Source organism: Telmatherina bonti (genome assembly GCF_933228915.1).
Source record: "Telmatherina bonti genome assembly, chromosome: 22".
NCBI lineage: Eukaryota > Metazoa > Chordata > Actinopteri > Atheriniformes > Telmatherinidae > Telmatherina > Telmatherina bonti.
Genome location: NC_136631.1, coordinates 6,314,773 through 6,332,483, shown reverse-complemented (window position 1 = coordinate 6,332,483; position 17,711 = coordinate 6,314,773). Strand labels below are relative to the sequence as shown.

The 17,711-nt window shown below is 40.0% G+C and overlaps 1 protein-coding gene across 1 annotated transcript in view; it reads right to left on the bottom strand.

Moving 5' to 3' along the window:
* The window catches only part of crybg1a (crystallin beta-gamma domain containing 1a), a gene marked incomplete at its 5' end in the record, with an annotated part of 91,387 nt that extends 73,942 nt beyond the window's left edge, over positions 1 to 17,445 (bottom strand). The window contains 2 exons of the mRNA XM_079262333.1: positions 11,136 to 11,416; positions 16,465 to 17,445. Of these exons, the coding sequence (XP_079118459.1) occupies positions 11,136 to 11,416; positions 16,465 to 17,445 (1,262 nt within the window). The remainder of the gene's footprint in view (positions 1 to 11,135; positions 11,417 to 16,464) is intronic.
* Between the last annotated feature and the right edge of the window lie 266 nt (positions 17,446 to 17,711).

Below are 17,711 nucleotides of genomic sequence, written 5' to 3'. Positions count from 1 at the left end.
TGACTGTTAGTAGTACTACTGTAGTAAATGACTGTTAAGTAGTACTACTGTAGTAAATGACTGTTAGTTGTACTACTGTAGTAAATGACTGTTAGTAGTACTACTGTAGTAAATGACTGTTAGTAGTACTACTGTAGTAAATGACTGTTAGTAGTCCTACTGTAGTAAATGACTGTTAGTAGTACTACTGTAGTAAATGTCTGTTAAGTAGTACTACTGTAGTAAATGTCTGTTAGTAGTACTACTGTAGTAAATGACTGTTAAGTAGTACTACAGTAGTAAATGTCTGTTAAGTAGTACTACTGTAGTAAATGACTGTTAGTAGTACTACTGTAGTAAATGTCTGTTAAGTAGTACTACTGTAGTAAATAACTGTTAGTAGTACTACTGTAGTAAATAACTGTTAGTACTACTACTCTAGTAAATAACTGTTAGTAGTACTACTGTAGTAAATGACTGTTAGTAGTACTACTGTAGTAAATGACTGTTAGTAGTACTACTGTAGTAAATGACTGTTAGTAGTACTACTGTAGTAAATGACTGTTAAGTAGTACTACTGTAGTAAATGTCTGTTAAGTAGTACTACTGTAGTAAATGACTGTTAATAGTACTACTGTAGTAAATGACTGTTAGTAGTACTACTGTAGTAAATGACTGTTAGTAGTACTACTGTAGTAAATGACTGTTAGTAGTACTACTGTAGTAAATAACTGTTAGTAGTACTACTGTAGTAAATGACTGTTAAGTAGTACTACTGTAGTAAATAACTGTTAGTAGTACTACTGTAGTAAATGACTGTTCAGTAGTACTACTGTAGTAAATGACTGTTAGTAGTACTACTGTAGTAAATGACTGTTAGTAGTACTACTGTAGTAAATAACTGTTAGTAGTACTACTGTAGTAAATGACTGTTAGTAGTACTACTGTAGTAAATGACTGTTAGTAGTACTACTGTAGTAAATGACTGTTAGTAGTACTATTGTAGTAAATGACTGTTAGTAGTACTACTGTAGTAAATGTCTGTTAAGTAGTACTACTGTAGTAAATGACTGTTAGTAGTACTATTGTAGTAAATGACTTAGTAGTACTACTGTAGTAAATGACTGTTAAGTAGTACTATTGTAGTAAATGACTGTTAGTAGTACTATTGTAGTAAATGACTGTTAGTAGTACTACTGTAGTAAATGACTGTTAAGTAGTACTACTGTAGTAAATGACTGTTAGTAGTACTACTGTAGTAAATGACTGTTAGTAGTACTACTGTAGTAAATGACTGTTAGTAGTACTACTGTAGTAAATGACTGTTAGTAGTCCTACTGTAGTAAATGACTGTTAGTAGTACTACTGTAGTAAATGTCTGTTAAGTAGTACTACTGTAGTAAATGACTGTTAGTAGTCCTACTGTAGTAAATGACTGTTAGTAGTACTACTGTAGTAAATGTCTGTTAAGTAGTACTACTGTAGTAAATGACTGTTAGTAGTACTACTGTAGTAAATGACTGTTAGTTGTACTACTGTAGTAAATGACTGTTAGTAGTACTATTGTAGTAAATGACTGTTAGTAGTACTACTGTAGTAAATGTCTGTTAAGTAGTACTACTGTAGTAAATGACTGTTAGTAGTACTATTGTAGTAAATGACTTAGTAGTACTACTGTAGTAAATGACTGTTAAGTAGTACTACTGTAGTAAATGACTGTTAGTAGTACTATTGTAGTAAATGACTGTTAGTAGTACTACTGTAGTAAATGACTGTTAAGTAGTACTACTGTAGTAAATGACTGTTAGTTGTACTACTGTAGTAAATGACTGTTAGTAGTACTACTGTAGTAAATGACTGTTAGTAGTACTACTGTAGTAAATGACTGTTAGTAGTCCTACTGTAGTAAATGACTGTTAGTAGTACTACTGTAGTAAATGTCTGTTAAGTAGTACTACTGTAGTAAATGTCTGTTAGTAGTACTACTGTAGTAAATGACTGTTAAGTAGTACTACAGTAGTAAATGTCTGTTAAGTAGTACTACTGTAGTAAATGACTGTTAGTAGTACTACTGTAGTAAATGTCTGTTAAGTAGTACTACTGTAGTAAATAACTGTTAGTAGTACTACTGTAGTAAATAACTGTTAGTACTACTACTCTAGTAAATAACTGTTAGTAGTACTACTGTAGTAAATGACTGTTAGTAGTACTACTGTAGTAAATGACTGTTAGTAGTACTACTGTAGTAAATGACTGTTAGTAGTACTACTGTAGTAAATGACTGTTAGTAGTACTACTGTAGTAAATGACTGTTAGTAGTACTACTGTAGTAAATGACTGTTAGTAGTACTACTGTAGTAAATGACTGTTAGTAGTACTACTGTAGTAAATGACTGTTAGTAGTACTACTGTAGTAAATGACTGTTAGTAGTACTACTGTAGTAAATGACTGTTAGTAGTACTACTGTAGTAAATGACTGTTAAGTAGTACTACTGTAGTAAATGACTGTTAGTAGTACTACTGTAGTAAATGACTGTTAGTAGTACTACTGTAGTAAATGACTGTTAGTAGTACTACTGTAGTAAATGACTGTTAGTAGTACTACTGTAGTAAATGACTGTTAGTAGTACTACTGTAGTAAATGACTGTTAAGTAGTACTACTGTAGTAAATGACTGTTAAGTAGTACTACTGTAGTAAATGACTGTTAGTAGTACTACTGTAGTAAATGACTGTTAGTAGTACTACTGTAGTAAATGACTGTTAGTAGTACTACTGTAGTAAATGACTGTTAAGTAGTACTACTGTAGTAAATGACTGTTAGTAGTACTACTGTAGTAAATGACTGTTAAGTAGTACTACTGTAGTAAATGACTGTTAGTAGTACTACTGTAGTAAATGACTGTTAAGTAGTACTACTGTAGTAAATAACTGTTAGTAGTACTACTGTAGTAAATGACTGTTAAGTAGTACTACTGTAGTAAATGACTGTTAGTAGTACTACTGTAGTAAATGACTGTTAGTAGTACTACTGTAGTAAATGACTGTTAGTAGTACTACTGTAGTAAATGACTGTTAGTAGTACTACTGTAGTAAATAACTGTTAGTAGTACTACTGTAGTAAATGACTGTTAGTACTACTGTAGTAAATGACTGTTAGTAGTACTACTGTAGTAAATGACTGTTAAGTAGTACTACTGTAGTAAATGACTGTTAGTAGTACTACTGTAGTAAATGACTGTTAAGTAGTACTACTGTAGTAAATGACTGTTAGTAGTACTACTGTAGTAAATGACTGTTAGTAGTACTACTGTAGTAAATGACTGTTAAGTAGTACTACTATAGTAAATGACTGTTAAGTAGTACTACTGTAGTAAATGACTGTTAGTAGTACTACTGTAGTAAATGACTGTTAGTAGTACTACTGTAGTAAATGACTGTTAGTAGTACTACTGTAGTAAATGACTGTTAAGTAGTACTACTGTAGTAAATGACTGTTAGTAGTACTACTGTAGTAAATGTCTGTTAGTAGTACTACTGTAGTAAATAACTGTTAGTAGTACTACTGTAGTAAATGACTGTTAGTAGTACTACTGTAGTAAATGTCTGTTAGTAGTACTACTGCCATCATGTTCCGGTATGTAACATTACAGCCGCGTTAGTTTTTTTTTCTCCATCTTTCCTTTCATCCAAATCACGTCCACCTCAATGTAAACACAGAAGCGAGGGGACAACGTGACGTTGTGGGTTACAGCAAGCGTTGTGCATAAACAATACATTTCTTTTGAGGTGACTTTTTTTTAAAAATGGTTTAGTAAAAATCAACAAATATAAGCTGTAATATGTGGTGAAGTCGTAGGAGGGTATACTGGTTGCCGAAGAAAGCCGGTAAAAGTCCCGGTATGCACCATACGCTGTAAAAAGTAGTCCCGGTACACAAAGGGATCAAATTAAAAAGTACCAGTACTGCCTACCGTCCCACCTAAAGCACTGGATGGAGGGTGTTGCTCCGTGTGGGGTCATGTGATCTGTTAACTACTGTAAACACATTACTGTCATGGTTCTGGGACAGGTTTCAGAGTCGTGATGCTCCTGCTTTCTATTGTCTCATTAATCCAAACCACTCCTGTCTTTATTCACTTCCTGCTGAACTGGGACACACCCACTTCCACCACTGCTGTTCGGTAAAACTTAGTGTCTCCATCCAGGTTTAAAGGATCTGCTCCCACCAACCAGTCCAGCTGTTAAATTTATCAAACAGGTCATTTGTTCGGATCTGCAAGTAAAAACCGCAGAGTTCCTCATCTAAACATGCAGGAAGAGCAACTCGTACGAGCGTTCCCACATGGAAAGCCAGATCTTCAAAGAACTACACAAAAAAAATTTATAATTAAATTTTCAATGAAGAAATAAAAATAACGTAAAATAAACAATGCATGTGCTATTTTAAAATTTTAAACCTGAAAAAGTGGTTTGTTTTTTAAATTTGCAAAATAATTTAATTTCATGTCATTTAACTCTGAAGAAATTGGGGGAAAAACTGAAAAGAAAAAAACAATTTAATTTTAAATAGATCAATAAAAATAAGAAGAAAAATATAAAACTTGACATATGAATAAAGGTAAATAAAAAATAAGACGCTGATTTTGAATAATTCCAAATAAAAATGTGGATGAGGAACTGGAACACGATGTTGGTGTGTAAGACCATCTGGCGACTTGAGGGGATGGATTCACCCTGAACGGTGATTCGCTACAGACAGCATCACTTCTAAACACTGCTGGACCTGAAAGACGCAGACACAGCAGCTGAGACGTGATTCTGATCTCTAACTTCTGGCTTCTCAGTGAACGACAAACACGTCCTGTTTCTACAGGAAGCCGGCAGGACTTTTCAGCACTCATACAATTATACTGTTTTTATTTATTTATTTATTTATTTATTTTTCCACACGTTGCAGGTTTTTTATGTTTTATTGTTGTGAAGCACTTTGTGACCTTCTGTCTATGAAAAGCACTTTATAAATAAAGTTTATCTTATCTTATCTTATCAATTTCACTAGTGCTTAAACTTTATAAACATTCACTTTTTCTGAGTTTATGTACATCGTAAATAAACTTGTCATGGAGACACGTATGTATGTCTTACTGTTGCATGTAGCCGTGGTCGTCATGGTAATTTAGAAATAATATTCAGAATGCCAGGGTAAATAAAGGTTAAACGATGTGTCTGGTGCAGAGGATGATAAGATCTTAGCAGGAATCTCTGATGTGTTGCTGTTGGCTTTTATTCTCTGTACATGTGTAGGTAGATGTAGAAAGATCAATGACGTGCAAAAAGCTGTGTGGTGTTCAGGGTTGCACTGTCAAGGGAAATATTTTACTTTAAACCTTATTTACATGTTTAAGAACAACTTTTTTTCAGCTCATAGTTCAGATTCTGTTGTGTTAATCTGATAAGGTGTGTTTAAAATCATACCACAAGGTCTGCAAACAGCCCAGACTTCCTGTTTATGTGCAGAAAACTGGCAGGACTGGGTTCAGTTCCTCTAAAATCTACTTAGTTACAGACTTACATAAACATTTTTTAATGAATTTTTAAAACTGAGATAATTTCACTTCAAGTAGTAGAACCTTTATCTGTCCGTCCAACTGGTAAATTAATATAAAAAAATGATTATAAATTACATATAAATGTTGGTAGAAGAACCAACGTATAACTTAAGATAATAAATACTTCATTCCTCCAATGCTTGGTGGCTTTCTGGGCTTTCAGCTGGAGCCCATCCAGCCATTAGCAGGTGAGAAGCAGGTGCACCTGAACAGGTCACCAGTCCATCGCAGACCGTGTCAAATTAATCATTCATTCAGTCATTCTCTGAAACCGCCTAATCCAATGAATGGTGGCGGAGGAGCTGGAGCCAATCCCAGCAGCCTGGAGAGGCAGGGTACACCTGGACAGGTCGCCAGTCCAGCACAAGGCCTCAAACGAATCAATAAGAATAATAAATACTTAAGGGCCAAAATGATTTATTATGCATAATGACAGAGAACTTGATGCTGTTGTGATGCTCCACATGAAGCTGGTCTCATCATCACGTCTCTGTCTTATACTCCTCAAATGTAACTACTGATCAATAAATTCCTCATGAACTAATGACCTACTGGAAGGTTACCAGGAGCCCACTGAACCCAGTTTAACCCTTAACACCTTCATTTGTTACTGTGACATTACAAACAAAGTAAATACAGGAAATAAATCAGATTAATAACAAAAAAGACAAATTAAATATTAGACTAAATTAATAATAATAAAAAAAAGTATACAAAATGAATAATAGAATAAATAAATAAATACGAGTGTCGCGTATTAAACCAAATAAAAAATAAATGAGTTTAAGAAAAATAAATAAAGGCCAGAGAACCGTCTCTTCACACACCGGCTTTGTTTCCTCATAAGAATCTGTTTTAGCTGACTTTCAGACTTAATTCCCCTTTGATTTAATTGTATCTGATTTAGAAACTGGGCTAAAATTCTTGTGATTCATTTATTTTGAAAGAAAATGTATAAAACTATAGTAAATTTATCAATAAGGTATGGCGGTAAAATATTAATGTTGCAATAAAAAAATGAATAAAAACGCTGCACATCCAAACAAAGATGGTGCATTATTTTAAAACATGTTAAAAAGATCCTTTTTGCCATAATTTCACATGGAAATCGTCTTTTTGTACAGAAAAAATATTTGTTTCCTGCTGAAATTACGGTCTGAAATACTTTATATTCATGTAAAATATTCTGTTAAAGTCTCTAACAGATGCAGACGTTTTGGTCACTATAATTCTTCTTTCTAAACCACAACAGATCATTTTTCAGCGCAATGGGATGAAATTTATACTAAACATCCACAAAAGCATTCCAGCTGATTTGCAGCCAAACAGTTGTTGTTCAGTATTTAACAGAAACTTAAGGATTAATGAATCGTGCGGACTAATGAGTTGTTTTCTTCTTATTAACAACCAAGTCAGTCATCGTCATCGTCACCTTCGTGCATTTCCTTTCAGAGAAATCTGTATTAGTCATGTCAGATCAGATTAAAACTATTAGTTACACATCAGTCACGAATAATTAGAGCAGGGAAACATTTTCTAACCTGCACAGCAGGTTTTTTCTTCTTTTCACTGAGCTGTTTGCTTCTGTTAATGTGACAATAAAAACAGTTTGAGACACACATCTCCGCCGAGGATGAAGAACAAATTCACGTTGGTTTACTTTCATAAGAATCTTTCTGATATTTTACAGGAAAAACAAAAGAAATAGAAGTACCATGACTGACATTCACACCCCTGAAACTATGTGCTGATCAGTTTAAAAAGTAATTCTGCACAGTAGCGATGGGTCGTTCATAAACGAGTCGACTCTATGAGGTGATTCGCTGTAAGAAAGACAGTTTCTGTCTAACAACTGGGTCATACTTTAGTAGGGCTGCAACTAACAATTATTTTAATAGTCGACTAATCTGTAAATAATTTGTGTGATTCGTCCTAATTATTTATGTCCTGTCCACCACCTGAGCTTCCAGTAGACTCAGCTCTTTTTACTGGTTCCAGTATGTTTTACCCCACTCTCTCCATCTGCATCACATGATTGTCCCTGATTCCCAGTCAGTCACAACATAATGGCCTTTAGTAAGTTAAAAGAACAACTCCTGAACCAGTTGAATATTATTTTTAAGCTTCACAGCTTACTACTAATTTATTCTGAAACATCCAAACTTAGCTATAATGTCATATTCAAGCTGTTCAGAATTTACCTCAAAATGAAAACAAAATAAATAAAATATTTTAACATATTAATTTTCGTAGAATTGCACTGAAATGATTATTTACATTTTGAAAAAGCCTGTTTTTAGGTAAACAAGGGCCAGAATCCTTTAAAACATTCCTGGATCCAAACGGTGATTCAGATCACGACCAGAATTAAATCACGTCTTCCTTTTCACATTTCCAACAACTCCTGAAAACTTCATGAAAATCTCTCCATAACTTTCTGAGTTATCTTGAACACAAACAGATAAACGGCGGTAAAAAAAAGAAGCTCTTTGGCAGAGGTAACAACAGCACATCGCTACTCGCTAATGCTAACTTTAGCTAACGCTAACTTTACCATCAGGAACGCTGGAAACCATGACTCCGGGTGCTTTCCTTCCAGATGCTCATGCATGACTGTCATGCTGCCGTGGTTACGCCAACTCTGCGTGGCAGACGACACATTTCACCTGTTTGACACTTTGTTCAGCGTGAAATATCCCCAAACTTTGGATATAGGTTGCGCCACCGTCAGTTTCTTCTTCGTTGTTTAAACAAAGACGCTGCAGGACAACACTGCCCCCAGCACTTCCTGTGGTGCTTTGTGTCATTTGCTTGGTGTTTAGAGTTCTTCTACTGTCTGAAAAGCCGTGGTTGGTAAATGGTGTTAAGTTGCCTGGAGCAGCGTTTTATCAGCAAAGCGAGAGTTTATAACGCAACGCGTCGACAATGAAAAGTAGTCGATGAATTTTCATTGTCGACGTTGTCGACTTTGTCAACAGATCGTTGCAGCCTGAGCTGTTAGCAACAGACGTGTGAAGGTATAATGTCTGCCATGCGTTCCTAGTGTTTGTTTGCCTCGTAGGTCGCTCGCTAGAGGTACTCGTGTGAACAAGAGCATGAACACAAGATCAGGGGTAAAAACGAGGACAGAAACTTTTCTCCAGATTGGAAAAATGTTGAAATTTCCTGGAAGTGTACTGTGTGAATAGATTGGTCTTTTCACTATTTCAGAGTTCGAGTGCTGCGTATCGCCCCTAGTGGTGACCTCCAGTAGCCAACGTTTTGGCCACATCTGGCTGCTGCTGATGCTTTCAGAGATGTAGTGGAACGTTGACATATTCGTTTACGTAAACTGCATGTATGTCCCCGCTCTAAGAGAGTCGAATCTTTAGATGGATTATGCACACCATGCAGTTAATCCCATACTGAAAGACAAGGATCATACCACTACGTAAAGAAGGAAAGACTGAAAGTTTAGTGGTACAGGCCGGGTAATCAGAAAGAACTGGTCTAAATTACAAGTCTGTTCAGAAAAATTGAGAAATCAGTGTCATAATTTGTGTCATAATCTTCAGACTTTTGCCTTTACTTGATTTGTTTGGTGTCGCTCTGTGTTCAGTTGTTCGTTTAAAGCTTTAATTCAAGTATTAAGCATAATAAACCCTTTGTATATGTCTCTCCGCATGTAGCCAGAAGGGTGTAGTTGCATTTTATTTTCTCATCGAATGTGGATTATGCTTTATTTTCTGGTGAAACGTCTCACATAGAAGCAAATTTATAGAGCCTGATTGTCAGAGATTAGTCTGACCTTCCCAAGGAAACTCTAAAACATCTTTATCACAACTTTGTCAACTAAACCATCCCACCTTGAAATACCGCAAAGATGGGGGGTCAAATCTAGAGGTGATCGACTTTAAGTGGATTTTAAAAATCCTTCTTTGGTATTTGGGACGTTGAGTGAGTCCAGTTTCACATTTATCCAGAAACACACCTGTTTCCACGGTAATGAGCATGTTATCGGTACCTTCCAGGCTTTGGACGTCAGCGGGGACGTCTAGAGACCTGCATCTCTCCTGGCTTATTTCTCAAATCAACAGACAAAAATCTGTTTCTTTTCCTTTAGATATGGATTGAGGTACATACTTATTCTTGTGTTGCAATCCACTTATGGAACGTCTGCTAGAAAATGTTAGAAAACATCCGAAGGCGGAATTTTACAGAAAGAAAATTGTTCTATTTAACCCCATACTCAGGGAAAGACTGGACATCTGGCACAGCAGCCATTTTCCTGTTGGTCTGACATGTTTGACAGTGAATTTACTGGTCTTGCTGGTTTGTAAAACTCAGTAGATTGCTGGCAACTGATGAATACTTAATCCCTATTCATGTGCATGCAAGAACTCTGACATTGTTCTCATTTTTCTTCTGAAGACGACTGTGGACATCCACGCTTTCTGACCTCCTCGCATCGTTGTGAGCACAAATTATAGAAACGGTCTCTTATATTTTATAGTAAAAATGCTAAACAACAAACTGTTCATTGCTAAATTAGATTAAAGTAGAAGCTCTGATTGAAACTAAAAGAGAACCGAAAGACCCACCTCTTCCAAAGGAGCTGAGTCAGAAGAACAGAATCTGTAAAAACAGCTGAACTTTCCATCTCAGCTGCAAAGAAACGGAGAAAACCATCTGTATCTAACGTCACATGTTTGGAAGACGTGATAACATCTAAACTTACTGCGTCCAGCTCTGGTTCACCAGTTTCTGAGTGGATGGGCTTGTTTTGGAGTCAGACCAGACCGCCACAGGGGCTGGGTCATGTGCAAGGCTGCCATAATGCACACAGAGTTTAGGGGTCGATCATTTTAGTGACAAAATTACCTAAAATTTCCAGTTGTTATGCAACAAGTAAATTCTCCTGTCAATCAGTACCTTATGCAGATTTGAGACTGCTGATTGATCCAAATGAACCTGTTGCCACCACGCCAAACTGACCTGTTGTCGCTGTTATTATTCATTCATTACTGAATTATCGTTCGTTGTATTGTTGATGTGTTATTATATGTAAATAAAGAAAAAAGAAAGAAAAATATACTGAGATTATTTTCTGTAATGGGACATTTGAAGGACGGGGCAGAGCCACCAGGGGTCAGCTCAGTGGTCTGAAGGCAGCTCTGGTCATGTCCCTGGCCTGGTCTGATGATACCGACCCAACACTCACTTCATCCCAGATTCCTCATGCTCACCTCAGCCTCTCCACATTCTTCAGACTCTGCACAGAGGAGCGTGACTGAACTAGTTCAGCTCAGAGACAGTTTAGGTTCCCAAAGAGCCGAGGGGAAAACAGTCGGTCTGAAACTTCCTTCACCTCTCATGGTTCATGCAAAACAAAAAAAGGTGGACTGGATTCCTCACAGGTCTGTAAGCCTGCTGGGACCCTCCAGGGAAGACCTGGGACCCCCACACCCACACTTCCATATGAAAACCAGCCATAATGGGGTCCGAGCAACAGATGAATGAGTCGTGAAACACAGACTGGATTTATTAAATCTAACTGTGACTCACTGCGGGCAGTTGGTCAGGTCCAGGTCCAGGTCAGTCACATCATCCGGGTCAGGACTGAAAACCTCTCCTGCTTTTTCTCTGTCGCTCTTGGACTTCTTCCTCCTCAGCCTGAAGGGCAGCAGCTTCCCCCTCCTGACACCCGGGGAAACGGGGGAGGCATCGTGGGCCAGCGTGGCGCTGTGTCCCGGCCCTGCAGAACCAGAACCGCGACCTGCAGGTACGGCATCCTGCCGGGGGAGCGTGGCCGACGCATCGTCCTCGCGCTTCGGCTCCTTCTTCTCCTTCTCAACAGATTTTATTTTAAAGAGTTTCTTTATTTTCAGCGCGCTGGATTTACTCATGGTGCGTGAGTGGAGCGCGCGCTCTCAGAGTGAGAGCTCAGAGATAAAAGACATGAGGAGAGGAGCTTCCCTGGAAGGTGTGTGTGTGTGTGTGGGTGTGGGTGTGTGTGGTGATCCACCGGGCCAACCTGCGGAGCGGGTGCCGCGAGCGCGTGGACGCACGCGGAGCGCAGCAGAAACGCAACAACTTCGCTTCCGGCTGAATTCATAATTAAAAAAAAAAAAAAGATAAATATTTGAAAAACATCGTGGAGGTCATGAAGTGAAATGACTCACAGCAAACACGTGTTTCCGTCACGCGTGGATTTTCTAACTAAACAAGCAGAAAGTTTTTTGATAATTTCTCTGCTAAACAATCACTGCGTGATTCTGCTTCAGTTTCATCACTTTGCCTGCAGAAAACAGGAAATATTCCCTCTTAATAAGATAATATTTAAAAAATAATGATGAAATATGTCAGCATTATTTATCCTTCAGTCTGACCAAAGTGGTCTCTGTGGAAGTTTTATGACTAAACACATATTTTTCCAAACTACCTCATGCACATGTAGCCTATTTGTATATTTTTAATTGTGTTTAGCTTATATTTCTATTTTATTTTCTTTCTTTATTTAGCTTTTATTTCTACTTATTTATCTACTACTTCTACTTTTATATAGTTTTTAGTATATGTTCATATTTCCTTCTCAGCTACTCCCGTGACCTCCGTTCCAGTTTCGTATCTCTGACATGTGAATGTGAGCAGATATGACAATAAAGTTCCTTGAATCCTTGAAATATTTTATAGGGGAGTTTTTTTTTTTTATAAGCAGTGCTGTGGAAGGTACCGCTGTGGCCCCACAGGCAGAAGGCCCTTCGTTGGGGTCTTGCAGTGTGGAGTTTGCATGTCATCTGTCTAAAAACATGATTTGTCTCTGTGATTTGTTAGGGACCCGTCCGGGATCTCCTACCTCCCACCCCAATGGCAGCTGGGATGTTCTGAAGTGGATAAAACTGATGCTGAAAATAAGTTGATGTGCTTCAGTTTCCCTTTAATTTTCTCGTTACGTGTTATAAATCAGAATATCTGTCTAGTTGTCTTAACTTATACTGTTCATCATATAGAAAATCAGGTATGTAATAATTTAGACTAAGTAGTGGTTTCAGCCCCAACTGCTTCATAATGCATCTCGCCTATATAAACTATGTGATTGAGTGAGTTATGATATCTCTTTTACCTTCCAGTAGAATAACAGCTTTCTGCTGGTCATGAGTTGGAAAGACAAGGAAAGTCTGTAGATGAGAAACACTCACCGTCAGCTTCATCAGCTCCACCTGTTCAACTTACTGTTGGCACAAATATCCAACCAGCCAATCACACAGCAGCATGTAGACATGCTGAAGATTTGCTTTAATTCAAAGTGAGCATCAGAATGAGGAAGAAAGAAGATTTAAGGTCGTTGGTTTGAGTAATTTCACACACAATCCCATCTCCAGTGTTTCCAGAGAAGGTCTGAAGAAGAGGAAACATCCAGATGTTGATATCAGAAGAGAATGGACAGACTGGTTGGAGATGATGGAAAGATAACAGGAAGTCCAGTAAGCACTGGGTCCATCCAAGATATGCAGACACGGATGTAAAAGAAAGGTACGAAGGACAGAAAAACAGGACCGATCTCTCAACAAACATCACCTGTCCCCTGCAGGAAGGTTCCCAACAACACGAGCAGTCATGTAAACTACACAGTACTGCCATCTAGTGTCCAGACAGATGTATAGTTACCTACAAATGGCTGCTACACAAGATCTACAGAACATCATCTCTGAACACACAACCCGTCCAGCCTGGAAGCAGATGGTCTCCAGCAGCAGAAGACCACAGCGGGTTCCCTCCTGTCAGTAAGAACAGGAAACTGAGGCTACAATTCACACAGACTCACCAGAACTGGACAATAGAAGATGGAGAAACGTTGCTGGTCTGATGAGTCTCCAGTTCAGCTCCACATTCACATGGTAGGATCAGAATCTGCTGGAAACATCATCCTGCTGATCCTGCTGTCAGGATCAACGCTTCAGGCTGCTGCTGACACATGACTCTCATCATGATGAGGTGGAACGGGAGATTCTCATGGTGATGAGGTGGAACGGGAGATTCTCATGGTGATGAGGTGGAACGGGAGATTCTCATGGTGATGAGGTGGAACGGGAGATTCTCATCATGATGAGGTGGAACGGGAGATTCTCATGGTGATGAGGTGGAACGGGAGATTCTCATCATGATGAGGTGGAACGGGAGATTCTCATGGTGATGAGGTGGAACGGGAGATTCTCATGGTGATGAGGTGGAACGGGAGATTCTCATCATGATGAGGTGGAACGGGAGATTCTCATGGTGATGAGGTGGAACGGGAGATTCTCATCATGATGTGGTGGAACGGGAGATTCTCATGGTGATGAGGTGGAACGGGAGATTCTCATGGTGATGAGGTGGAACGGGAGATTCTCATCATGATGAGGTGGAACGGGAGATTCTCATGGTGATGAGGTGGAACGGGAGATTCTCATCATGATGAGGTGGAACGGGAGATTCTCATGGTGATGAGGTGGAACGGGAGATTCTCATGGTGATGAGGTGGAACGGGAGATTCTCATCATGATGAGGTGGAACGGGAGATTCTCATGGTGATGAGGTGGAACGGGAGATTCTCATCATGATGTGGTGGAACGGGAGATTCTCATGGTGATGAGGTGGAACGGGAGATTCTCATGGTGATGAGGTGGAACGGGAGATTCTCATCATGATGAGGTGGAACGGGAGATTCTCATCATGATGAGGTGGAACGGGAGATTCTCATCATGATGTGGTGGAACGGGAGATTCTCATGGTGATGTGGTGGAACGGGAGATTCTCATGGTGATGTGGTGGAACGGGAGATTCTCATGGTGATGAGGTGGAACGGGAGATTCTCATCATGATGAGGTGGAACGGGAGATTCTCATGGTGATATGGTGGAACGGGAGATTCTCATGGTGATATGGTGGAACGGGAGATTCTCATGGTGATGAGGTGGAACGGGAGATTCTCATCATGATGTGGTGGAACGGGAGATTCTCATCGTGATGAGGTGGAACGGGAGATTCTCATCATGATGTGGTGGAACGGGAGATTCTCATGGTGATGTGGTGGAACGGGAGATTCTCATGGTGATGTGGTGGAACGGGAGATTCTCATGGTGATGAGGTGGAACGGGAGATTCTCATGGTGATGAGGTGGAACGGGAGATTCTCATGGTGATGAGGTGGAACGGGAGATTCTCATGGTGATGAGGTGGAACGGGAGATTCTCATCATGATGAGGTGGAACGGGAGATTCTCATCGTGATGAGGTGGAACGGGAGATTCTCATGGTGATGAGGTGGAACGGGAGATTCTCATCATGATGAGGTGGAACGGGAGATTCTCATCATGATGTGGTGGAACGGGAGATTCTCATGGTGATGAGGTGGAACGGGAGATTCTCATCATGATGAGGTGGAACGGGAGATTCTCATCATGATGTGGTGGAACGGGAGATTCTCATGGTGATGAGGTGGAACGGGAGATTCTCATGGTGATGAGGTGGAACGGGAGATTCTCATGGTGATGAGGTGGAACGGGAGATTCTCATCATGATGAGGTGGAACGGGAGATTCTCATCATGATGAGGTGGAACGGGAGATTCTCATCAATATGAGGTGGAACGGGAGATTCTCATGGTGATGAGGTGGAACGGGAGATTCTCATCAATATGAGGTGGAACGGGAGATTCTTATGGTGATGAGGTGGAACGGGAGATTCTCATGGTGGATGTGCTGCTTCATGTCAATCTGGAACAAAATCTCTGAGGAATATTTTTACTTTGTTGAATCTGTCAGACTAAGGAATTAAAGCAGTTCTGGAGGACAAAGGGCTCCATCCTGGTGCCAGAAGTTTGACCCGATGAATTCACCAGTGAGTAGTTGGTACATATAAACAGCTTTTTACAGAAATGAAAGCAAATTTATGCAACACAGTTACAAAATATAAAAAAAACTGACAAAGAAAAGAATAAAACATATGACTTTAAAAGAAGAGAAATTTAAAGTGACCTTTCTACACACAGCGGAGGTTTGAGGTCAGAGTGCAGCATGGTTTCACTGTGTGGTCTGATGGAGAAGGAAACAATCTGAGTGTGTCTGCTATTACAGAAAGTGAGAATAAAAGAAGACAGCAGCCATTTATTCAGTAGTTTTTTCATCCTACACCTCAAGTTTATGTCAGAATCAATAAACAAAGCTTGTCAAATGATGCAAACAGACTGTTTGGGAGGTTGAGGAATCTTCACCGCTGACAACACAGATAAAGAGCTGCGTCCCAGAATGATACTAAGGCTTGTCTTTTTTCTTTAGGTAAGCAGAAGCATCAGATAAGAGCGGCTGTTTCATGTCAGTGAAGCGCTTCACACACACACACACACAGAATCTGTGAGATTGTGGTTTTGAAGATTCAGCTTCTTCTTTTGAGATCTATTTTGCAACACCACACATCAGCTTCTGCAGAAGCAGCCACCGCTCCAGAGAGGCTCTGCCACCCGAAGACATCATTTCACTTTCTTCTGACGGAACAAAAAGCTTCTGCAAGGTTTGTTTTTACCTTCACAACTTCTCTGTTCTTTAGTCGGATAACTGCGTCTTAATGCATACGTCGTGTTTATCTTGCACCTTCAACTTAAAGACATGAATTTAGGAGAAAAGATTAAATTTAAAAGATGACTGAGAAGCTTTAAAATTTACAAAGTTTTGAATACAAAGAACAAAATAATAAAATCATGAAGATGGAAGAATTTAGCAGAACTAATGTAAAAAATGTGAAGTTTTCTCTTAAAACTCCTGTTTCCAATCATGAAACCAACAGATCAGTTTAAACCTGCATTGTCCTGCTCTGACTTCCCCAGCGAGTCAGAAGAAACAACGCTTTGAACACGTTTGTACCTGTTTGAGGACATAAATTAGGTCAGATGTCTTGTTTTGAAGATGATTGTTTCGCTGGTTGGAGCTGATCATTAACGGCAGGTATGAAAGCAACGTCCTGTCTGAAAGCAGGTCCTGGTGGAGCAGCAGGGGTCTGAACCTGCAGGTCCTGGTGGAGCAGCAGGGGTCTGAACCTGCAGGTCCTGGTGGAGCAGCAGGGGTCTGAACCTGCAGGTCCTGGTGGAGCAGCAGGGGTCTGAACCTGCAGGTCCAGGCGAACCAGCAGGGGTCTGAACCTGCAGGTCCTGGTGGAGCAGCAGGGGTCTGAACCTGCAGGTCCAGGCGAACCAGCAGGGGTCTGAACCTGCAGGTCCTGGTGGAGCAGCAGGGGTCTGAACCTGCAGGTCCTGATGGAGCAGCAGGGGTCTGAACCTGCAGGTCCTGGTGGAGCAGCAGGGGTCTGAACCTGCAGGTCCTGGTGGAGCAGCAGGGGTCTGAACCTGCAGGTCCAGGCGAACCAGCAGGGGTCTGAACCTGCAGGTCCTGGTGGAGCAGCAGGGGTCTGAACCTGCAGGTCCAGGCGAACCAGCAGGGGTCTGAACCTGCAGGTCCTGGTGGAGCAGCAGGGGTCTGAACCTGCAGGTCCTGGTGGAGCAGCAGGGGTCTGAACCTGCAGGTCCTGGTGGAGCAGCAGGGGTCTGAACCTGCAGGTCCTGGTGGAGCAGCAGGGGTCTGAACCTGCAGGTCCTGGTGGAGCAGCAAGGGTCTGAACCTGCAGGTCCAGGCGAACCAGCAGGGGTCTGAACCTGCAGGTCCTGGTGGAGCAGCAGGGGTCTGAACCTGCAGGTCCTGGTGGAGCAGCAGGGGTCTGAACCTGCAGGTCCTGGTGGAGCAGCAGGGGTCTGAACCTGCAGGTCCAGGCGAACCAGCAGGGGTCTGAACCTGCAGGTCTGGAGCCACAGTAGGGCTTTTTAGACCTTTCACAACAGGTTTTGATAACATGAACTAAAAATGAACATTAAAAACAAACAATTATTTAAAAATAAAGATATGATTAGAAACAAAGGTTTTCAGTTTTGTGTTTCTGGGGAAAATTTTAATTTCAACAAAATAATGACACTAAAATCTGTTTTTCTTGTCATTAAACAAGAAAATTAAAATAAAAACAAAACACCTACTTCCCATTGAGGAAAATGTATATTTTAACTAAGATTTTATCTTTTTCTTTAAGTTTTGTTTTTGAAAATAGTAAATTTCCTTTAGTAGAT